Raw genomic sequence first — 23,066 nt, 5'->3', positions numbered from 1 at the left:
AAGCAGAGGATATTTATGATGTTATCGATTGGCTGTCTAATAGCCTTGGTGCAATGGCTTTATCGTTATGGCAGGAAATTTATGGTTGGCTATTTCGCAAATTAACTTTGCTTCAAGAATGCACCATCCTGCACTGAAAGCCATCGCTCCCTGGGGAGGTTATACGGATCTGTTTCGTCACTATGTTGCCAGAGGAGGACGCCTATATATCCCTGGCCTTCACTGAATGATCTTAAATGGGTTTGCGGGGCCTGAAGGTGTTGAGAATGTTGGTGCCATGCTCGAGAAATGTCCACTGTACGAAGACTACTGGAAGGCCAAGAGAATTCCTGTTGAGAACATCGATAATATTCCTATGTATGTTGTTGCTTCATACTCAAGCATGCTGCACACTTATGGCTCGTTCCAGACTTTCCGATAAGCCAAGACCCGAAAAGAAATGGCTTCGAGTCCATCCTTTCCAAGAGTGTAAGCAATACTGCTTTCTTTCCTTCTTCTCATATGATGCTGCGTCATCTCACATATACCCATGGCCGAACATGGCTGGTTAACTGTTGACTGACAAGGGCACAGCATGTATCGACCATCCGTCTCGGATGAACTTCAGCAGTTTTTCGACTTTTATTGCAAACCTTGCACAGGCAACAAGGCCAGCTGGGAATCCTCAACGCCTCGTGTCCGGCTGTAACTGCTTGGCTTTGAGGCAGATGGGAGTTCCGCCACGACTGTTGTCGAGAGGCCTGAGCGGAGTTATCCCCTTACAAGACAAAGGCTTCGAACTCTATACCTTGATGGAACAACAGGAACGCTGGTGGATCTAGAACCAAATCAGGAATACATAAACTCCTATGAAGGAAGGAGTTTGAGTAATGGATTGGTAAGTCTTGGCCACCTCAAAAACATACATGGGACTCAACGAATGCCAGACCTTTATAGCTAAGTTTGACGTCACAACTGAGCTGGCTGGCTACCCCAAAGCAGTGTTACTTATGTTATGCCCTGATCATGACAACTTCGACGTCGTTGTGCAGATCCGCAAGATCGACAACAAAGGCCGGCAGCTCTCACATCTCAACTATCCTTGTCCTGCTGCTATTGACCAGGTACCTGATGTAAACACGGCCAAAACCTGGGGTCCGCAGGGCTTCCTCCGAGCTTCACACCACATCTCTCTCAATGCAGAGGGCGGACTCATTGTGTCCGACGACTCGTCACACGAGACAGACGTTTTTTACAGCCACCGCGTTCGACAGCCCATCACTCCAGGTACAACTGTCCGCATTGAGATCCCCATCTGGCCGATTGGGCTGTGTTTGCTGCTGGTGAGGGCATAGCGCTGAACGATTCTGGACATGACATGTGCCTACCTGAGACTGACTTGTGTCGCTTGACAGAACCAGAAGATGAGAATATCGGGCGGCATCATGTTCACACAGGAGGGAAGTACGACAGCCATTTGATCATTCCTGTTATCATGGAGTAGTGCAGTCAGCTTCAGTTATACAGGAGCTGCTACCTCTCGGTCTCGTCAATTGGGCGTGATTTGGGAACCCATCACCTACAACGCTCAATAGGATGAGAGTATCAGTGCAGTTCATAATGTTCACATTTCTTCCTCACTACCAAGGCAAGCCTCAGAAAGCAACGAAAAAAGAAGCCTGTCAGACGTCCATCAATGCCCGCCCCAAAAGCGCGCCCGAGGGCAGACCGCTCTGGGGGCCGAGATCATCAAGAGTAACATCTCTCTATACAGCGGCTACTCAAAGAGCAACCACCGCCATCCTTGCGGACAGATCGAGAGGACCAAAAGGGGTATTCACTCTAGGGCATCGAGGATATTCATTCATCAACCAGGGTGGGATCTGTGGCTCTTTTAGGGAACCAAGAGAAGGTCGAATACTATAGAAATGATTCTCTGAAGTATTGTCGACATGAAGAAGAAAAGAAGAAAAGTCCAAATGGTTGGCGACAGAGCAGACTTTTATAGAGAGGTATTGTGGATACAGTGACTAAGCTGTTTGTTTAGCGAGTGCAGAGTTTTTTTGCTGCGCTCGGCGAGACTTAGATGAGGCTGACTAGTCAACGTGCACGGTGATGAAAACTCTCTCTTCCTTCAGAAAGGTCGCTTCTTATTAGGTAATTTGCTTCTTCTTGTTCCTTTATTCAATGTTGTCATTTTGTACTTCTGGAGGTCTCTGGCTGTTTACTGTTTTCATTCGCCAGTTGCCGTGTCTCAAGATGAGGCTTTCGTTCTTCCGCTCCGCTACCGCACATGATCCAATCATTTTCTCGCCCTTTGCTTCTCCACTTCCGAATGTCTAGGTGTAGGGTACCTAACAGCAAATAACTTCACTAGGCGCCTGAATATACTCGTTTCCACAGTCAAATAGCTGGGTTCAGTCATATAGCGCAGTTATAATTATTAAAGAAAACCAACCGGAGCGAATTCAATAGTTGTCACCGTGCAAACACCATGTCTACAAGTAACTGCTTGTATATAGATGTAAGTAATCTAATCGAGGTCTTCCGGAATCTCGCACGGCGTTACCACACCGAGCTCTATCGCTCACTAGTGGAACATTCCATTAGGCCAGCCCTGTGTCGTGTGTGTACGACGTGCTAGTTCGGAGCTGAGTGATAAGGTCTCTCTGGACCCATGCGTGGATACGCCATTTGCCATTAACAGGTCCGGTAAGACTCCAATCTCTGTTCCCCTCTGCCTCCTGGCCAAAGTGCCACCGCAGAGCGTCGACGAACTTTAATGAATCTGCAATCAAGTAATCATCAATGAAGTGGAAATAGTACTGTTTTCCAACGTGGTTGTTGAAATAATCCTCCGTTTTGCGCGGCATTTTGAAGATGCTTCAAGGTAGAAAGTGCTAAATTATATTTTAAAACGATTGGTGGTTTCAAGGTTATGGCTTCTGCGAGGGTTATGTTGGAAGAGGTCACAGAAAGACACGGATTAAATAGAAAAAGGACGTACTTGAATCACGAATAGATTTCTAGACGGCAACTGCTAAGACCTCCCATATATGCCGGCATATATCTGGTTTTAGGGATATTCGCTGCGGGCGAGAGACAGGATTACCAGTAGTATTATAATGCGTGACAGTGCTTGAGGTACTCCAATTCCTATAATCCAATAGCGTCGTACTAGTGACAGGGAATCACATAGGTTACGGGGTCTAACTGAATCAAGGTCTCAATCACTAGTCTCGCGTTGTGAGTCAGCTTTCAAGAGATGGTGACTCTTAATCTAGTTGTAGAGCAGGTGGGTAAGACCATGACTCTACCTCAAGGTAAATATTCGCAAGCTCAAGGAAGCCTGTGCTTGTGACCTCCATTCCGCCACGGCCTCTCCAAACATGTATCCAGCCACATAGCACTCTCCAACATAGTAAAATGTATCATCACCCAAAGGTCGTAGAATATAAGGAACCGGACCTCCAGCAACAACACATACCAAATCGCCTTTCCTAAGAAGATTAGGCCCAAGTCCCAGCAAGCAGTTCGTCGCGGTGAATATTTGTCGGTCGCGACACACGTTGTTCACAGCCTGTCCGTATCTAACAGCCTCTTCATCACAAGCCTTCGCGTTTCTGAAGTACCTCTGACTCCACTTTACAAAAGATGTAGTATGCTCATCTATACTATTCTGCTCCTTCAAGATGTTGCCGTACCAATCTTGACCAGATGACAAGATGAGAGGTAATCGAGCTTGTATATCATCATAGCTATGCACATGCACGTTCAGCCAGTGATTCAGCCCGGTATTGTGTGTTTTGAGTTTCTTATGACGGGATAGGCGATCCTTCGTGCTTGCTGTAGGAAACACTCGGTGAGCAGATGTTACAGATGCGAGGACAAATCCCTGGAGGATCAAATGTCGCTCGTTTCTACTCCAAGCAAGCTTTGCCGGAGGTTTTGATTTCCAACCAGCTGACGCATCAAACTTCATACTAGCTCTATGAGAGATACCAATGCTCCTGATTGGTTTCACATGCCAACGTGGTATCCATGTTGGAAAGTCAGGGTAAAATAGCGAAGTATGTCGGATCGCGGAGAGGATCTCAAGGGGTTCATCATGAGTTCGATAGACCCAGTAAAAGACGCGACTGTATAACCCATCTGGGAGTAGGCGATAGTCTGGAGGTATAGACGTGCGTCCTGGCCCCGTGTGTCGACTCGGAAGGCCTAAAATAGCGTATATTCGATCCAAACGTTCTGAAACATCGAAATTCCGCGTCAGTCGGAGGACATCCAAAAACGACATTGAATCGCCTCGAAACTGGGTTGAAGACATTCGATACATGAGATAAGCGTTCATCAGACCAGTCCGAGCGTCCGGGCTTCCTTGGAAAGGGACAGGAGACTTTTTTAACTTATCGATACGATTGAACATTGTCATCAAGCTTTTGTTGTTCCTAATCAGAGTCGTTGCGAGCCCTAGCAAAGTCCAGGACATTTCGCGTCTCCCCATCGAATGATTGCACGACGGGAGGAAACTAATTCTTGGACCACCCATAACCGCTTCCAATAGCCACTTTGAAATACCTCAACGATTCGACCCATAGAAGCCTCGTTCAAACACGGCCATAAATGTTACCAGGTGTTGAAGAGGTACTATCATCTTGGCCAAAGCTTTTCCGAACTTCGAACCATGCTGAAGTCAAAGCTTTGATGGCATTGAAGCACATACCCGCATGAGTGTAGTCCTTGCCAACAAAACCGATGACTCTGAATGCTTGGGAATATATCTTCTGCATTATACTGACTTGCTGTAGACGTTCCGCGTGGTCAGATTGGTTGATACACAATGCATCGGCCCACACAACCCGAATATGTTGTTCGCGCTGAAGATGAAGCAGAATATTTCGGAGATACGCGTTGATAGACATTTGCTCACCTCCAAGACGCATCGACGCTTTCTGGCCACTGGTAAGAAATAGCTTCAAATCGAATGTTTGCTGCGTTCAAACCCAAGAGTTCGAACGAGGCCACCAGAGTGTCCTCATTCACTCCAGGCTGGATGAAAAGCACGCGGATGTGTGAGGGAGAGGGCAAAGGGGTATGTATATTCGGCTGAAGGAATGTACGTCGAAGACGCCAACCTAGACATTCCAGGAAACCTGGATTATGGGGCACCTGGACAAGTCGAGTAGTTGTGTTAGACGTTGTTCCATAGATTTGTCCTGGTAAAGGCATGCTTAGATGATTGCGGCATATGTCACGGGCAATCTGGGCTTCCAGAGCCCGTACAGCCTTCGATGCTTTGCTTGTATATGGCGCGGTTGTGTTGGCTACCGAGGAATTCCTGGTGCTGGGGAAAGCATCCGTTTGAGTGTGTGATATATTCGCATGGACCTCAGTGCTAATATCATCACTGCCAAGATCCACGCTGTCCATATCGTTCTCCGTTTCTGGAAGTAGGATTAGATAAGGCTCATCGAAAAGGCATACAAGTAGGCTTGGCACACCAGCAGCCTGAGCCATAGGCTGATCAGTAGTCCTATTGGTGTCGAAAGTCTGGGCAATGGCACCAGCGATGCTGCCGCCGGCGAAGAACATTACTGTAGCGCATTAATCTCCCCTTTGTTTATGTGAAATTCAGCAGATTTATACACACAGTTGAGAGCACTTTCGGTTCCTTCAAGGAATACAGACCCAAAAACCTGATTGCCATCATCGCTATCAGAAAACTGATCGTCAATTTCGTCGAAGCCCGCCTCTTCATCTCCCTCAGATTCGCTGATAATGCTTTCGATATCCGATTCATCGGAAACTGTGATGCTACTGTCTGAGTCATCTGAACTTGATATCTTGGTTGCGGCGTGTCTTGGGATGAGTAAAAGAGATCAGGTGACAGTCTCAATGTTTCTGCGGGCAGAGTTCTTTCTCTTCTTCTTGAGATTTTAAAGGAAGCGGGAAAGTAATTTTCTACATGTTTTAAGTGAGCTGTAACGCCACTTTCTGCCTTGTGGTGGTTCGCAAATGAGGCTGATACCGCAGTATAAGGCCAGCCGATACTTGGTGAGCAAAACTGACTTTATATTGAAGAGAATTTGTGTTTGTCTCGCACATAGAGTTAATTCGACTGCGCATCATGCTTTACTTTATGGCAATTGTAAAAAGTGTATTTTTATTGAGCGCATATCTCCACAAGTCTATAAAGCGGCCATCCTTCTACCAACCCATCTATTCATCCAGCCTCCAGGCAACAACAACAACGCGATCTAAACCAAAAATAAGATGAACGCCGTTCAACGACAAAAACAAGTCTTCGCCGCCACCCCAAGCTTAGGTAAGATCAACCCCATCATGGATTGTTTCTCTTCTCTTCCGCCCGAGATCAATGTGATGATCCTGCTTCACCTCAGGACCAGATCAAACATCAAACCGCTTCTCTCTGCATCACCTAAAATCCTTCAGCATTATCGCGAATCGAAAGAGGACATTAAAAGGGCTCACCTTCAAGCTGAGCCTCCTGGAGGCCTACTCCAAGATGCTCTGGTCGTTGCAAAATTCCCTTTGAAGAACCCGTGGCTACACAGTGAGATATGGAGGGAAGGGCACCTTTAGAATCCATTCCTACTCTACGATTCGGTTACTATCGATCGACTTGACAGACTCTACACTCGACTTGCAAGATATATCGAGGACTATATCACAAAGGCCACATCAACCTATCCGTCTCGCGCTTATCTGTGTATGCCAAGCCCTTATTCCAATGCCGACCAGCTGCAGTTTAGAGGCCAGCCCATTGGCATCGATATCCTCAGGGTAGATGCGCTCAGAGACGTTGAAAGAAAGCGCCTATTCCGAGCTTTTCTGAGATATGAGCTTGTATCCAAGACACATTATCTCGAAGACTCGCTGGAGCTCAAGGTCATTGACAAGTTAGTTGCCTCAGCTTTCAAGAGGTCAGTCGCGGTGAGGCCGAAGCACTTCGGTGCGTTTAATATTACATGAAAGACCTCTATGGTGCTATTTTCGCTCATCTCGCCGATTCTTGGCTGCCCGACAGATCGCCCGAAACAGTCACCGAGACAGGCAAGTTTATTCCGGATAACGGATTACGGTCTCCTGATAGTATGTGGTTTTCATCCAACGCATACATTAAAGATGCATTTATCGACGGACTGAACACGGACGAACTTGCTTTCCTTGGATTTGATCTGATGACTCGGCTGCTTAATGCTCCCAGAGACGACAGGGGATGTCCGATGGGGTTGATGGAGTGGCTTGCTAAGATACCCATGCGCCTAAGGCAAAAGGGTTGGACTCTTGGCCTGCGAATGGATTATCTTTTCGGAGACGAAATATTTAACGGTGAGCCAAGTCACAGGCGCGGGGAGGAGTGGTCAGAGATCGGTCAAGTGTTACGGGATAATGGAAGCCTTATCTTAGACTTTAACCTCCCCAATTTCAGTAGTCATTGCGATCTATAGCGGAAAATCTACCGACAAAGAGGGCATGGACATTGCTGGATAGCGCTGACTAGTATCCCGAGGGTAATATACTCGACGCTTTCCAACCTTGGATCAGCTCATAAAACAAGTTTGGTTGGTATAGAGTGGACCATGATCCGCACAGATCACAGACATAGCACAATGACCAGAATGAGTGGTACTTTTCGAGGCTTGATTGCAAGCTGGAAACAAACTAGTCAGAGAGTTAGAGTTTACAAAGTTATCCTAAACCATTATAAGTTGTCCTAAGTTAACCTAAATGGAAAACCGGAAGATCAACAACTCTGATTACGAGGGACCAGGGGACAAGCCGCAAGAAGCAAAAATCAGCAGTTAAATATACACTGTCCGCTAGAATGGAAGTCACTCAACCTTACGAAGGGCCTCAGCAAGGCTGATATCCTCTGTTCGCCAACTCTCTATTGTGAATTGTCAAATCCATTATCGCACCACGATTTGCCTTTACAGCTTTGAAGCACAGCATCCAGGGTCTTTCTTTTCCTCTCCTGTATAAAGGACACTTTTATTCTTCTCCTGTGTGGAAGGAGCAACATCCAACCCCGGATTTCCAGAGAAGAAGTTCACCGGCTTCAACCCAACCATCATCTTCTCACTCGGCATAACAGGCCAATCTTCAATACGCGGGTTATGAGTGGAGCCGAAAGTATGCCAAATGACAATATCCTCATTCCTCACGGAATGAGTAACTCCGGTGTTTCGGCGCCTCGCAATTACAGACGCCAAGCCGTCGCCTCCGGCTGATTGCATCGTGTATTTACCCGCAGGGAAATGATCGTTGTCTTCATACCTGGTCACCCACACCGCATGCTCCGCAAACTCCGAGCGCTTGGCATGGAAGGATTCAGGGTGCGCGAGAAGCATCTGGCTATAGAAGGGCATAAGCTTGAAGCCGACTGGCGTACCGGTGATGGGGTTGATCTTATTCTCGTTGACGAATTTAAAGGTACGCGCTTTCGTAAAGTCAAGATCAAAGCCTCCTTCCTCTTCGACCGTTTGACTCTCGGTCACATAGCCTACGCCGAAAGGATTATGAACGGCTGGATCATCGATGGGAAGTGGCTTGGACTCTTCAACCACGAGTGAGTTGGCATGGCCGTCAATTGCAGGGTCAATGCGAAGACTGAAAAGATGCTGATGATATGGTGCGAGAACTCCGGGTGCCACGATATTTCCATAAGGATACGTCCCCTTGTGATCTATAGAGGTTGGCGCAGTGGAGAGAATACCTGTTGCCCGAACCTCATAGAAGATGGAAGCATCTTGACTAAAGTGCCAGGCAAAGATATACTCGTAGTTGGTCACAGTTATTATAGTCTGCAGGACCAAAATTCGAGAACGAGTTACGACCGGAACATTCGTGCGGAAGTTGGTATGCTTCCAAAGAATTCCGTCATCTTGTTCGTGACAGCAGACAACATTGGGCAACTTCAGAGGCTCGCCCGATGACGTATTGTGATAAGCGTCGAAGTACTTGATCGTCCCAAGGCAATCACAACCAAGCTGGAGGTTATTGGCATTGATACCGGCGCCATCATTACCAAGGTCGAATGCAGCCTTTCGTGGATATGGGGCTCGTGGATCGCCGTATGGTACGAACATCTCAGCCAACGAAAGGCGATAGAACAGGCTTCGTCCATCATATCGAACGTCATGGAGAGTGAGACCCTCTCGGTAGTTGAAGCCAACTCGGAGCTCCCATTTCTCCCAGGTCAGACGATTGCCTTCGATATGGAATGAAGGACCTTCGGGCTGAGTTACATGTAGTGGCTTGGTAGTAGTCCTGGGGTTTGGTCGCAAGTCGGGATGGTATTCGCTAGTGGCAACAGAGTGGACTCTTCGGCGATCAAATGGCCTTTTCTCGTTGTTTGCTCTTTCGTCTGGTGTTGTTGGTAGACGGTAAACTTTCATGACCCTAAGGGACTCGGATACCTCGGCGCATACATCCAAAGGATAAGCGTAATAGTTCGCATTGGGGTTCTCCAACAGCCGTACATAGAACCAGCACTGCTCAGATTTAGTATACTAAGCACCCACGAAGCCAAGAAAAGCCTACCATGCTGACTCGATGAGTCATATCGTTCATTCCATCCGTCGCATAAGCCCACGGTTCAACGACAACAGTCGCGCCTGCAGGGAGATCAAGAGTCTTTATCAGAGCCTGGACCTCTTCATTGGCGAGACAAGCAGCTTCAACAGCTTTCATGTAATCAGTGTCGATGTAAGAATGCTTCCCTTCAACATGCTGCTTCTTGACAACTTTGTCAGTGTCAAGATCGACGATAAGCTCAAAAAGGTGATTCCCTTCGGTTTCGGCTTTGATGGAAGCCTCCACCCGAGCATGGCGAGTTGGCGCATGGTCAATGGGTTGATTGAGGTGCTCTTTTTCGAGATAAGTGATCATTTCCTTCTTGGCGGGCTCGAGAAGAGTGATGACACGGAAGTTGGGGTCATGACCGCCAAAGTGGGGGCGCACGATGCGTGAAGCCTAGATATCTCAGCTTATCATTGCTGAGATTGAGGATTATTCATTGATGATTGACTGACCCTCGAAATCTCCTCGGGCGACAGAGGGTCAAACGGATGAGGCGATGCAGCGGTCATTGTTGCGGTGTCGATTGTCTATGAGGCTCAAATCTAATGGCGGTGTGACTTGGTATGAACACAAAATATCACCAAAGACCCCCAAGTTTATATATAAACAGAAGTAAGTTGGCGAAGGGCCGTGGTAGGTGACCGATGACGTTGCGCCTTCTAATGACATCGACGATGCAAGATAAACTTCACGACCGGCCCGGTTGGTGTTTTTTTGACTTTTGTTCCTGATAATCTTACCCAAATGCCACCAAGAACCCCAATGTTTTGTGCATGAGAGGGGAAACATCACCAAAGCCTTGCCTTTGGAGGTTATAAAACGCGGTTCCCCTCTTGCCTCCAAAGGTAACGCGTCGCGCTAGCGATCGTCATGTGTAGACCTTTTTGCTGATCGAACCTCTAAAGGAAACGTCAGATCCGGGCCGGGGTAGATAGCTTATCTGTGTAACGGTCCGGTATCTCTAACTTACACTCATTGATCGTTTTGACAGATCGCTCTGACTCATTCGTCGGCACTTGATAAAATATTGACAAACGCTGGTGCGGTCACAATACCTACTCGATCTCGCGAAGTGCGCTCAAAGAACAGCATGGCAGAGCCCGCTGCTGTACATAAAGGACTGAGACATAAGCTGAAAGGGCTCAAAACTTGGTTGTCGAAATTTGCGCCCAGAAATTCGTATTGAAATTAGCATGTTGCACGAATTCAGCCTCGCTCGAGAGACCCAACTTCATTTCCAATCCCGACAGCCACGCTGTACGAGGTAAGCATTTCGCCAAGCCATTACCCAAGATCCCGTACCCATTTTTGGGGCTCATACGATAGCGAAAGCATCTTGCTTCTAAACGTTATAATCTGGGGCAGATAAGCGGATTTTGTGACAGTGGACCTTGAAGGCCGTGCTCTAAGTGAGCGTCCCGCCAGTTCATCGCCATATTTCGCATGAGCTTGGATTGTTGGCATGGCACTCCACACAACTGCCAATGATGAGGCCCGCGGGCTGTGTTAATATTAGGGGTTATTGCCAAGCAATGCATGTAACCTTTGGCTTGTTGAGAAATGCATGTCTCACGTACCAAGATATTCTCTAGACTGAGGTAAGCGCCCGTCAATTGGCTCACCGTAACTCCGAGTCCTGGATCATCACATCCGAACGAGAATCGCATGGATTCAGATGTCCATGTTGATAACTGTATGCATGGCAACCCCAGACCTTGCCCCGGAAACGGTGAACAAGCCGTCCGGCGGCGATGGGGTCTAAAATCGCCGGTAACCAAAGACATGGATGGCAAAGACCGATACTTTGACCAATCAGCATTGACACAAAGAAGGTGAGCGTGTCGGCTGTCAGGTAGCTGGTGGTTTGAACAGCTTCCAGTGAGTTCTATGTTATTCCCATCAGCGTCACGAGTGAATCATCAAAACCTCACTCGGCAATTAAGAGAAAACTGTTAAATTTGATGGCGAATTCGGCATTCACATTACAAATATGATTAATAATTTTAATTTGTTGGTGTATAATAATGATTTGTATAGGGTGACATCTGTCAAATCTGCAATGTTGCAAATCTCACATCTTGACAACTAAGCATCATCAGCGCCTGGGCACATTACGAAACAACCCCAACAATTCAATCAGATTTGATTTGCTCCGCTCGTCCGGGATCAAGATCTGTCCAAAACCTCGGTAACAAAGTCTTGGAAGATGAGCGCCTCTCTCTTGGCTTCCAAGACAAACTCCAACTCTGATTCTGTAATGTCTGGGCAAGTGACAGTGCTGTAACATACAAGAAAATTAAGGCTCAATTTAGGGCTCGTTTAGCGTCTCGGGCATTGATTGCCGGATGTGGAGAAGCCAGAAACGTGATCGGAGAATTGCCACCCGAGCCTTGTTTTAGCCCGCCCTATGAGGAGTCAGATCTTGTAACTCTTACATACAACAAAGATAAACTCATTAGCTAAAATGCTACCGAGACAGAAACCAGGATCGGAGAAGTGAGAGAATCTGAGCCACGCGAGTTCCACGTGTCATCTAAAGGCTAAAAGCATCAGCGTGCATTGTTGGGACATGTCGAGAGGGTGAGGGGAAGGGAATATCACATCCTTCCAAGCACGTGGAGGCAGAGATTGTCATTCTTGGAACAGATGTCATCACTGACACAGGAGAGACTTTGATGCATATAACCGCCAAGTTTATTGACCATCTTGCCTAAATAAGAGTGTATTCCATTTGACCGAGTCATTGCAGCCAAGAGCAACAAACAGCATCGACGAACCAACCAAGCTTACTCGCCAAGATTGGGATGCGTTATTATGACTTCCTCATACAAGATGCCAAGTACCGCCAAGTCGCTGGGGTAATGCTCACCTGATAACGAGCTCCAATGCTTTATGTTTTGTGTGGGTATCAGATTCATATTCGTTCCCACCCACTAACACCTTGGCTCTTGCTTGGCGAAATTGGTATTACCGTCGTAACAGGATTTACTCCGCGTACTCCGCAAAAGCTTAGCCCCCCCTATTGCATCCCTCTTTTTCCCCAGCTTTCGACTCCTGTCTCCCCCAAACCAAGAGACCACAAAAATGACTGCTTCTTTTACCTCTTGGCGGTCTGGGGTCTCCAGGATCCTTTGGACCGGGTTTCCTTCGTAATCTGGATTAGAATGTCTGGGCATTGATACCCCGCGCAGTCTTTGCTGCAACCATTACGACGTACGCGTTTACTTATAAAAAAGGAGCCCGATGTCCCAGTCGCGTGGTCTCGCTCTGCACCTGCATCTCCTCTTCTTCCAGACCCATTCCTTGCCAATTCTTCTTCTCCAGCTTTTCTGTCTCATCTCTTCACCATGTCGATCGGTTCTAGTGATCGACACTCTCCTTCCAAGGAGGAGGAGGGCGGCATTGCTACTCAGAGCGATGGTCCCACCAACGAGCGATCTGTCCCTTATGTTAGTGAGCAGACGGAGAAGCGTATTCTGAAGAAGCTTGATCGACGTATCATTCCTTGTGTCTGCTGGATCTACCTCATGAACTTCATGGATCGAGGTGAGTTTGATCTGAAACATCCAGCCCTACCAATACTGACAATTCGATATAGTTAGTATCGGCAATGCTCGTCTCTATGGTCTCGAGGAGGAACTTGGTCTCACAAGAGATCAATTTCAAATCTGCGTGTCGATTCTCTTTGTTACCTACTGTGTAAGTCGCATCAATGCCATATCCATCTCATGAGACAGCCCGCTGACTTGCTCTTAGCTGTTTGAAACTCCTTCCAACCTTATAATCAAGAAGCTGCAGCCTGCCCGATACATTGCCGGTCTCGTTTTCTTCTGGGGTATTGTGGCCATTTGCACAGGTTTCGTCAACAACTTTGGCTCAATGGTTGCTTGCCGCCTGCTTCTTGGTTTCTTTGAGGCTGGTCTCTTCCCAGGCATCATGTGAGTGTTGGACTTCTCCATTTCGTGATACGTATCTGACCATGGTCATTTCTAGGCTGTACCTGACCACTTTCTATCACAAGAAGCACATCTCACTTCGCAATGCGTACTTCTATTCCATCTCTGCCATCTCTGGAGCCGTTGGTGGTCTCGTTGCCCTCGGTATCGGTGAGCTCGACAACTGGGATGGCCCTCAAGAGGGTGCTGCCGGATGGCGAGCCTGGCGATGGATCCTCACCATCAACGGTATCCCCACCGTCTTGACAGCCGTTTTCATCCCCTGGATCCTGCCAAACACTCCCGCAACCGCCAAGTTTCTCACTGAGGAGGACAGACAGAACCTCTTGGACCTGCGAGCAGCGGAGATTGGTCAAACAACATCTGGTCAGGAGATGCACAAGGAGGACGTCATCGCTGGAGCCAAAGACTGGACCATTTGGGCTCTCTCTATTGCTCAATACTGTAGTCACTCAGTCCTTTACAGCTTCAGTGTCTTCTTGCCAACCATCATCAAGCAAATGGGCCAATGGACCGACAAGCAAGTCCAGGGTCTCACAGTCCCTGTGTACGCCGTGGGCTTCGCCACCTATCTGATCTGTGCCAACATCAGTGACCGAACCCAACAGCGAGGACTTTTCTGCATTGGAGGAGGTTTGACTATGATAGTCGGCTACATTCTTCTGATTGCCAACCAAAGCACTGCCATGAGCTACGCTGGATGCTTCATTGTTGCTATTGGTCTCTGGACCGGCTCTGGATCTGGTATGGCTTGGATCACTGTCAATCAGCCGCGATATGGCAAGCGTGCCTTCGCTAGCGGTATCTTCATCACCATTGGAAACTCAGCTGGTGTTGCCGCCCCTTTCCTGTTCAGCAACGAATACGAGCCCCATTATCGTCCCGGCTACGGTGCCTCTATTGGCATGCTTGCCCTTGCTGTCTGTATTCACACTGCCGTCTACCTCCACTTCAAGCGTCTTAACAAGAGAAAGCTTTCTGGTCAAGAGGACTGGCGTATGGAGGGCAAGACTGAGGAGGAGATTGCTGAGCTCGGCGAGCACAACCCTCGATACCTGTATACTCTCTAGAGCATTCAATCTGTTTTCCATCTTGAATTGAATTGACGAGAACTGAGTTGACATTTTTTATATTATGGATAAGATTTGTTGGAGGAAGTCTAGATAGATATTTAATCTAAATTGAAAAGTTTTGTCCAAACTCTAGCTCGAATCTTCTTCCATCCCACCGTCATCTTCGTATGTAATACATAACGTTGTCGTACGATTGTCCTTGGAGCAAATGCTTTTGTATTCAAACAAAGCGGCATGCTTATAGTCCTCTGAAGAAAGTATAGGTGAAAATCTTAACTTTGTGCGAGTTGATCTGATCAATCTTGTACATACTCGTCCAAAGACTTGACCGAGACTAAGCACTAGCAAAGGAGCCATTGAGGGTGATATTATTAGGTTTTTAAACTGATTGGCATTCGAATATTGACTCATAACTACCCTTCAGAGACGGACTATCGTTTTGTGAAAGGGTCACCTTCTCCCACCATACCTACGGTGCCTTAGTTTCGCACCTTGATTATATTCGATAACCTAAGTGGTTATGCATAATCACTTCCATGTCAGCTTTTGCTATCAGGTCATATGTAACGCCAAGCATTTATCGTCATCTCTTCCAGCATCCAGTAGGTTCTCTGTGGCAACAATTCACCCCATGACGCAATGAAGATTAAGCCATTTCTTGGTGATTTTCTTGGTGGTTGCAAATTACATCAATTGCAAGGCCCGGTGTAGTGTCGGTCTTGGAAAATGTCGTGGCTTGAGGTATGATGAAAGCGGCGTAAATAAGCGTGAAAAGGATCAAAAGGCCAAGACCTGAACGGGGTTGCGGGGGAACCGCCTACGATCTGAGATTTGGGGAAAACTCTAAGTGCGAAATGGAGAAGACGCTGAATGCGGAGAAATGAGGCTGGCCTATATTCAGTATAGTGTTAAACTATTAATACTTTTAAAGATATATCAGCTGATGTAGAAACCTCCTGAGACTGGGATGATGATTGGGGAGTTTGATGCTATACTCAAGAGAGCATAGTTGGAGTGCAGGTCGTCAGACTGAGTTGTAAATTGAGTATCATGCTGCTGAATTGGATGAGCGTGGCCTGGATTTTGAGGCTGACAAAGTTCAATGTCCCTCGACAAATGAGCTTTCCTTGCATGACGTTTGATCAGCGGTTAGATAAGAACGAAAAGAAAGTCAAAAAGTATGGACACCGTGCAGCTAGAAACGCTATATCAACGGCAGATGAACGCTACTGCTCGACCATGTTAACACGCCTTTAGAGCGTTGGGAAATACTTTAAGGTTTAGCAATATAGACATAACTAAGGTCAAGGTGATGCTGTTAATATCTTGAGGCCCTCCAGTATCAGCTCGTTGAAACTGCATGTTTTATCGGTTGAGTTTTCAGTGCAAGGATATTGCTTTTAGTGACGACTAAGACCCCCGCTACAAGGCATGAAAGTCCACTGTTCGCTCGCCGCGGGCTCCGCCTGTCCCCCACAGAGCAAATGCCGAGGGAACAAAAAAACCCGAGGGAAGAAGTCGAAACCGCAAGAATTCCTGCTGTGAATAGTTATGATGATCAAGAAGGAGATGATCAGTAATCCTTTAGTTCATGTAGTCATAAAACCGTCGCGGATGTTTCAATGTTGCCGAGGTGGATTATAAATGCTGAAACTTAGCGCGCAGCACCAATACAAATCAGGCATTACGCCCGTTGAATAGGGCTCAGAACATGCGAAACTCTCTGCGGACTTGCGGACAATCAAGTCACACTAAGGCCGTATTGCATCAACAGCCGTGCGGGGGTTATGCGGTGAGTCCTTCAACGAGGAGGTATAAAAATACGTCAAGTATCCACACGATAGAATCAGTTCTAGTTACTCTCATCATTTAGACGACATTTTCCAAAATGGCCCCTCTCGATAACCCCGCTATCCCCAAAGGCTCTCTAGTCCTCGTGACTGGAGTCAACGGCCTTCTCGGCTCTCATGTCGCCAAACAATTTCTCGAGTATGGCTACAAGGTTCGCGGAACTGTTCGTGACGTCGAGAAGAATTCGTGGCTCACAGCTGCATTTGATAAACAATACGGCCAAGGAAACTTCGAGCTTGTCGCGGTGGCAGACTTGACAGATGAGAAAGCTTTGACTGAGGCCGCCAAAGGTAGGAACTAGTTCTTTACGTCGATAAAGTGATATGCGACTAATGCAACAACTACAGGGGCCGCTGTCATTGCACATACTGCGTCAATTATGTCTATGGACGCTGATCCTAATAATGTTATTCCTGGCGTCATTAGCTTCGCCGTCGCGGCAATCAAGGCCGCTTATGCAGAGCCCAGCGTGAAGCGATTCGTCTTCACCTCATCATCTTCTGCCGCTGTCGTCTCTCAGCGCGATGTTCCCGGTGTCAAGGTGACTGAAGAGAGCTGGTCTGAAGGTGCGATTAAGAAGGCGTGGGCTGATCCTCCTTACACGCCCGACCGACGTGGTGCTGTGTATGCGGCAAGCAAAGCACAGGCAGAACAGGCTATCTGGAAGTATCACAAGGAACACCGAAGCGAGAAGCCTGAATTGGTCGTTAACACCGGTAAGCTATCCAACAGAAATGTATATTGCTACCACTGACTGACTGATAATAGTCCTTCCCAACTTCAACTGGGGAAGCTCAATTGATCCCGTGAACCAGGGATACCCTAGTAGCTCTGGCCTTCCAGTGCTGCTCTTCAAGGGACAAGTAACACCATTCCACAGCGTTATCGTCCCTCGTGAGTCTCGAGCATATTATGGTGATGATTATGTACTAATATCGACATAGAATACTACATTGACGTCGAGGACACAGGCCGACTTCATGTTGCGGCTGCTATTTTTGATCATGTCAAGGAACAGCGTATTTTTGGCTTCGCCGGTCGCTTCAGCTGGGATGCGATCCTCGATATTCTTAGAAAGAACTTTCCTAATAGGACATTCCCTGAAAACTTCTCAGGTGGAGAGGACCCCAATGAGATCGAGCCAAGAGACAAGGCTGAGCAGCTTCTGAAGGATTTAGGCCGACCTGGTTGGACAAGCTTAGAGGAGTCTATTCTGTCTAATGTTGAAGCTGTTGCAAAGGCGGAGGAGGATCCTAAGCTTTAGAATTAATAGATCTGGCATTAATATTTAACTTTTCTAAAGTGTTTTAATTGAAGTTCAGTCCAACGGGCAGACGTTAACAAAACGGTCAAACCATCGGGGCCAAAAAGTCAATTCTATCGCAATGGCAACATACCATCGCCAGATACAACTTTAAATACCGATGAGAAAAAATGCAAAAAGAATGACCTGCGTATCGCAGGTGGCTGGATCTCTCCCGCCGGGAATTGAACCCGGGTCTCAAGCGTGACAAGCTTGCATACTGACCACTATACTACGGAAGATAACAGGCTAGAGCCTGCTGTAGTGGGTTGTGGTAGGAAGCGGCGTCATAGTGTATATAAAGATAAGAGAGTGTAATGCTAAGTCCCAGTGGATGATCCCTAATAGTAGAACAAGCTCAACCTATACCAGATGAAATGTCTCGACCGCCACCTCCCTATCCTGCAGTTTTCTCTTTATATACATATCCGTAATTCCATAAGCCAGACATGGTCCAACGTATTCATAATCATCTCCACGCTTCCGTAACAGAACAAGATCCTCGTAACCATCTACAATGCAGATGACATCTCCAACTTTGCAGTTCTGTGGCCCCATTCCCAAATATCCAGCATCGGTTTCATATAACCTCGTATGGTAGTTTCGCTTCATCATAAACACCTGCTGAGCATCGATATCAAACATCCTCGCCTTCAATGCATCAGGCCCGCCGATCAACGGCGAAATACATCCCATCATTTCAGGGTTATTTCCCCCATCCTGAACTATCATGACGGAAAGACCGTCAGCCTCACGTGTCTGGAAGTATGTCGTAACACCTCGTGGTCGATCGCTTTCTGGAACTTGGAGGTCTAGTCGCTTCGTGAAGTTAAGCAATAGCAACATGCTCGGTGTATCCAAGGCCAGTTTCTGCATCCTCGCGACCACTAGAAATAGGGCCCAAATTGAAGGGATCTTAGTTGGATAGAACGGTATGCGATTGATATAATTTTGTATCCAGTCGGCAAGATCACCTCCCTTCTGGAGATTTCGGATCTCTGGGTTCCCTCCGACCTTCTTTAACGTTTGTAATTTCACACCGAATAGGTGCAACTTGGCATCCGCGATGTTTGGCCGTGGAATATTAGGGACGATTCGAGTAAGTTCGAACTCTCCATCAAACATCAAAGTCGGGTTGTCGGTCGCTCTTGATGGAAATTGCGGTGCCCAGGATGGCAGCCTCAGAGGATCTTCGAAGACACCCGATCCAGCATCTCGAAGAAATTGCACTTCTCTCCTGCCGCTGTTCCCAATAGTTTCTAGTACCGCCTTGCAGTAATCTACATATACATCTCTGACGCTCTTGGTGTAGTCCGGGCTAAGGGGCAGTGAGCTGAGACCCAGAAGGCCGTAGATGTGGTCTTTGGGATCTGTAGCTTCGAGTGTACCACCAAATGCGGAAAGTTGAACCGCCGTCCGTTGTCGCTCTTCTTGACTCTTTGTGGTTTTGTCCTTGTACATAATCTTGGCAACATCGAAACGGATAATGTTTCGTAGGTGAATGAAACCGGTACCCCTAGGTGGACAAAACTTCATCCAAATATGGCTTGGGACAAAGTTTGGTTTCGTTACTTGCTTTTCAGTCAGTTTGAGGGAAAGAATGTCAAACATGCGGCACACGTTCATGAGAGACCTGTACTCGATACAGACTCGTGGGGCAATGTAGAATAATGTTGAGGCCAAGACGTTTTCCTGCAAGATCCAGACGCGTCGCCAGTATGGGAGCAACGCGAGATCATCGAGCGATGCCCAGAACTTGTCGCATTCAGGTTCTTTTGTAAGACCACAAGTTCTCAACCACTCCAGGTTCATCAGGTTATCAACCTCCCACTTTGCTCCCCTGAAGGCCTTGCTCAAGACCATGATAGTCGTGATAGCTGTCAAGATTTTATCGTCCTCTTCAGAACCTAACCAACCAAGTACAAGATCAGCTGATGAGTAGATGTCGCGCATGAGCATGACTTGTTCAGTACGCTCTGCAGCATCGGCTTGGTTGATACAAACAGCGTCGACCCAGATTCTGAATTTGGATTGATCTCTATGGGGAAACTCATATTGCCAATAGCCTCGAGCTTCCTTCAACGCGCGGGCGAGACTCTTTGAAACGGGAACCCCAACGCCGTCGATGTTGATGTTGACCCTGTCGGCTGCACTTCCCCATACGTAGGATAGCGCAGCAAAGCGTAGTTGTTTACTAAAAGTGACGGTGTGCAATTTACATGAGACAACACCGTTGTCCTCAACTATCTCTAATAGTCTTATCTCAGGTTTTGAGGTGTCGAGCGGGGTCTGATACAGGTCTTTAGTGGACATATTGGCGATGATGGAACGAGGATCGAGAGGCACTGGGTAAAGGGATCAGTATTAAAGTGCTAGATAGTGTCTTGATGCCCGTTAAATTGAGCTTTCGGCGATAAGAAAAGAAATTGTAGGCCAGAGGAACCCTGCGGGAGAGTTTGAAGGTCAAAATACAATGGGCTGTGATGAGGCTGTGAATGCGCCTGACAAAATGCCTTCTGGCGCTTAGCACTATTAGGTGTGCCCTGCGACCAATGAAACGACCTTGAAAATTTGGGAGCTGCATGATGGTCAATCGGAAGGCATTTTCTGAGACGTTCTTTTAGAAACCGTTTATTGAGAAAAAATCGCACATCGGTGCTTCAAAAATAAAATGAGTAGAGTCAATTTCGCCTTGCAGGGTATCCTTTTTCCACTTTTCCAAACAGTGAAACGCAGTCTAAGAGCTATGAAAGTCGGGCAAAGCGCTGAACAACGAATAATCATAACAAACAGGATCCAGAAAGAGAGGATCAAATCTTGGCAATCCCGAGTCAGCGTTCCCGCGCGCCGGCGATACCAACGTTAGATCTCCTCCCTGGTCAGATGTTGCAGGCATTGAAGAAGATGAGTTGGGTATTGTCTGCGATAAAGGCAGTGCATTCATCCGATCCATGGCGTCGGCGATGAGTTCTGAAGCGCAGCAGCGAAGGCGGTCGTATTCTGCTTCTGCCATGCGCCACATGCGCCGGGCGCTCTTGAGGCATCCGAGAACGAGGGTGACGCGGTTGTAGTGATGTTCGAAGCATTCGTCAGGATGGCCTTGGGAGGTTGCTATTTGGATGAAGCCGCATAGTGCGAGCGCTGGAATGACAAATGGTGTATGCTTTGGTACATTGGGGCAGAGTGATATGCAGTCGGAGATCCGTCTCGAAGCATCCGTTGCTTTGATGCCTTGGATCAGACTTGTTGATGATGAAAGAGGATGGTTCTGCGCAAAAGGCAGGAAGGGGTCCTTGACATCCGCTAGTAGTGGGTAGAGATTACTTCGCGGAAGATGTAATAGCATGCTGGCCAAGGCGATGATCATATGTGCCTGGAACATCATCTCATCGATGTTACCATACGAATCAACGATCTCCAACTTTCCAGAAGGCAGATGGTTCGACCAGCTAAGAAGGGCGTTCTCGATGGACTGCGTATGGTCATGGCTACTGTTCTTCAACTGATTTAGCAGCAAGACACGTCCTAGAATCGTCGCAGCTTCGATGCGATAGCTGAATGAGGAGAAGGCAACGTCGCCGGTTGAGAGCACCCGCCTCTTGAACTCAAGAACATGGTGTGACGGGGGGATGTCTAACCGGCCATTGTAGAATGCTTCTTCACAGGGTAAGAGGACCTTGGGCGGCGTACTGCTGCATCGCAGGATCATTGTTTTGGGAGGGATAGCCATGGAGATGTCAGTGACATAAATCTCCCACCAAGTTCTCCTCAGACTCTCGGCCTCAATCGGATTATCGAGCTGTCTCGACGATGCAAAGTCTTCGCGATGCATGCCCAAATCCATGGCCATTTGCGTACATTGGCCGAATGTCCTGTTCGCGGTATCGAGATCGCGACTGAAGAACAAAAGGATAGAGTAGATCAGAAGCGACTGAACCATGTAAGTCGAGGTTTCGATGGCGGACATCATATCAGTCGCGACTTCAGCGCGCAGCTGTGCGTCTGGCCCAGAAGAGGCGTAGTGAGATCCTGCAAATTCAACCATGCGACGCAAATATGGGGGATAGTTCTGCGATGTGAACACCGAACTTGGAACGAGGAAGGGATGAGCATTGTGAAAGTTCTCATAGTACAGTCGAAGCAGGCGATCGCCGTCGGAACAAGGCTGTACGGGAGTATTGAGACTCCCCAAGCTATTGCTACCAAAGGTTTGTGTAATGATATTAGGGTCAAGATGCGTTAGATATGACATGACATTATCGTTTTGAGGTTGAGGTTGTTGAGCAGGGCTTTGGTCGTCGCTAATCCGTCGTTGGGTCTGCACATTTGCGCCTCGGGGTGATTGACGGGTGTGTCGGGCGACACTTCCAACCAAGTCATTGCTGGTAGCTGTGCTCTGACTTATTCCAGATGACGGTAATTCCTGGGAAGAAGATGTCGGAGTAATCGGTAAACTGATGGGATTAACAGTTACGCAATCCACATATGAAGATTGTTGGTCGCCTTGAGAAGTCTGCATCGCGGGCTGTCTACTTCTCTGCTGCAGTTCCTCGGCTGGCGAACGATGCTTCTTGCGACGTCCACCACGTCGCGATGGTTCGTAGTAGCATACTTGCTCTGTCTCTTTGCAACGCGAACACGAGGGTTTCCCCGCATCGCACTTGAGGTGCTGCTTTCTGCAGACGACGCAAGCGAGACTTGCTATGCCGGTTGATTTGACTGATCCGGTTGTTGAGACTGTCATGATGATCTGCGGTGAGTCGGTAAGGATGGGATATCAGAAGGAGGTGGATTCGGGTGAGTCGGCGATTGAAAGATATGCAGGGTTTGATCAGCACAGATTGCGCAATCAAGGCATGAGCCTCATGGAGAATCGTTAGATTGAACCAAGCATATGATACAACTTGCAGCGGCCAAAAAAGAGATTAGACGATTGATTGATTGATTGAACGAATGTGCATATGTATCATGCTATCTCAACTGCAGAAGCAAACACGAAGTTGAAGAATGTTGAGTGGAGACAGGATGATCTGACTCGAGTTTGTGAGTGGTCAATGCACTGATAAGCTGATATCAGGCCACGTCTTGGCCAGTCGATAACAGCCGATAAGCCGAAGATATCCACATGATCTACAATCTCAAGCCGAGAATCCCATTTTTCTTTTTCCCATTCCTCATTCCACATCGACCTCATAGAGAAGTAGAGGCTGAGATAGTTTTAATCCCTTCATGATTATCCTTGGACAATCTAAAAGTATTCTCTCTATAATATCGCGAGGAGGGTTGGTTCAATAAGCG

At 47.5% G+C, this 23,066-nt stretch overlaps 8 protein-coding genes and 1 non-coding gene across 9 annotated transcripts; 4 read left to right on the top strand and 5 right to left on the bottom strand.

The window, feature by feature from the left end:
• Positions 1 to 905: 905 nt before the first annotated feature.
• FOBCDRAFT_281269 (uncharacterized protein) lies at positions 906 to 1,460 on the top strand (the record flags this gene model as incomplete). The annotated part of the gene is made up of 2 exons (XM_059611598.1): positions 906 to 1,322; positions 1,395 to 1,460. The coding sequence occupies 2 exons, from the start codon at positions 906 to 908 to the stop codon at positions 1,458 to 1,460; spliced, it is 483 nt and encodes a 160-aa protein (XP_059466176.1).
• Positions 1,461 to 3,292: 1,832 nt separating this feature from the next.
• Positions 3,293 to 6,108, bottom strand: FOBCDRAFT_245096 (uncharacterized protein; the record flags this gene model as incomplete). Its single annotated transcript, XM_059610654.1, has 6 exons — positions 3,293 to 4,449; positions 4,595 to 4,740; positions 4,940 to 5,415; positions 5,464 to 5,573; positions 5,630 to 5,814; positions 6,083 to 6,108. 6 exons carry the CDS (start codon positions 6,106 to 6,108, stop codon positions 3,293 to 3,295), a joined length of 2,100 nt encoding a protein of 699 aa, XP_059468054.1.
• A 213-nt stretch (positions 6,109 to 6,321) lies between these two features.
• On the top strand, positions 6,322 to 7,494 carry FOBCDRAFT_245095 (uncharacterized protein; the record flags this gene model as incomplete). The annotated part of the gene is made up of 4 exons (XM_059610653.1): positions 6,322 to 6,542; positions 6,651 to 6,923; positions 7,028 to 7,379; positions 7,411 to 7,494. The coding sequence occupies 4 exons, from the start codon at positions 6,322 to 6,324 to the stop codon at positions 7,492 to 7,494; spliced, it is 930 nt and encodes a 309-aa protein (XP_059468053.1).
• A 329-nt stretch (positions 7,495 to 7,823) lies between these two features.
• FOBCDRAFT_324243 (copper amine oxidase) lies at positions 7,824 to 10,094 on the bottom strand (the record flags this gene model as incomplete). The annotated part of the gene is made up of 3 exons (XM_031192418.3): positions 7,824 to 9,497; positions 9,547 to 9,978; positions 10,038 to 10,094. 3 exons carry the CDS (start codon positions 10,092 to 10,094, stop codon positions 7,935 to 7,937), a joined length of 2,052 nt encoding a protein of 683 aa, XP_031031264.2. The 3' UTR covers positions 7,824 to 7,934.
• Positions 10,095 to 12,932: 2,838 nt separating this feature from the next.
• Positions 12,933 to 14,611, top strand: FOBCDRAFT_147947 (major facilitator superfamily domain-containing protein; the record flags this gene model as incomplete). Its single annotated transcript, XM_031192417.2, has 4 exons — positions 12,933 to 13,131; positions 13,184 to 13,284; positions 13,342 to 13,523; positions 13,579 to 14,611. The coding sequence occupies 4 exons, from the start codon at positions 12,933 to 12,935 to the stop codon at positions 14,609 to 14,611; spliced, it is 1,515 nt and encodes a 504-aa protein (XP_031031263.2).
• A 1,771-nt stretch (positions 14,612 to 16,382) lies between these two features.
• Positions 16,383 to 17,757, top strand: FOBCDRAFT_324242 (uncharacterized protein). The gene is made up of 4 exons (XM_031192415.3): positions 16,383 to 16,755; positions 16,813 to 17,181; positions 17,234 to 17,359; positions 17,410 to 17,757. Exons 1-4 carry the CDS (start codon positions 16,503 to 16,505, stop codon positions 17,727 to 17,729), a joined length of 1,068 nt encoding a protein of 355 aa, XP_031031261.2. The 5' UTR covers positions 16,383 to 16,502; the 3' UTR covers positions 17,730 to 17,757.
• A 181-nt stretch (positions 17,758 to 17,938) lies between these two features.
• Positions 17,939 to 18,010, bottom strand: FOBCDRAFT_t247. Its single transcript has one exon. It is a non-coding gene; the product is annotated as a tRNA-Asp (tRNA).
• A 103-nt stretch (positions 18,011 to 18,113) lies between these two features.
• On the bottom strand, positions 18,114 to 20,081 carry FOBCDRAFT_324241 (heterokaryon incompatibility protein-domain-containing protein; the record flags this gene model as incomplete). The annotated part of the gene is made up of 1 exon (XM_031192414.3): positions 18,114 to 20,081. One exon carries the CDS (start codon positions 20,079 to 20,081, stop codon positions 18,132 to 18,134), a length of 1,950 nt encoding a protein of 649 aa, XP_031031260.2. The 3' UTR covers positions 18,114 to 18,131.
• On the bottom strand, positions 20,033 to 22,750 carry FOBCDRAFT_233483 (fungal-specific transcription factor domain-containing protein). Its single transcript, XM_031192413.3, has one exon. The coding sequence runs from the start codon at positions 22,510 to 22,512 to the stop codon at positions 20,506 to 20,508; it is 2,007 nt and encodes a 668-aa protein (XP_031031259.2). The 5' UTR covers positions 22,513 to 22,750; the 3' UTR covers positions 20,033 to 20,505.
• Between the last annotated feature and the right edge of the window lie 316 nt (positions 22,751 to 23,066).

The sequence above is a fragment of the Fusarium oxysporum genome, chromosome XI (genome assembly GCF_013085055.1).
Source record: "Fusarium oxysporum Fo47 chromosome XI, complete sequence".
In the NCBI taxonomy this organism is placed as follows: Eukaryota; Fungi; Ascomycota; class Sordariomycetes; order Hypocreales; family Nectriaceae; genus Fusarium; species Fusarium oxysporum.
The sequence above is the reverse complement of the archived record's forward strand: the minus strand, read 5'-3'. Positions and strand labels throughout refer to the sequence as shown.

Bases quoted from the DNA above. Each gene is read 5' to 3' on its own strand.
- FOBCDRAFT_324242 (XM_031192415.3), top strand. From the start codon at position 16,503: ATGGCCCCTCTCGATAACCCCGCTATCCCCAAAGGCTCTCTAGTCCTC. The intron at 17,182-17,233 runs GTAAGCTATCCA...GACTGATAATAG, and splicing joins TGAATTGGTCGTTAACACCG to TCCTTCCCAACTTCAACTGG. The intron at 17,360-17,409 runs GTGAGTCTCGAG...ATATCGACATAG, and splicing joins CCACAGCGTTATCGTCCCTC to AATACTACATTGACGTCGAG.
- FOBCDRAFT_233483 (XM_031192413.3), bottom strand. From the start codon at position 22,512: ATGACAGTCTCAACAACCGGATCAGTCAAATCAACCGGCATAGCAAGT.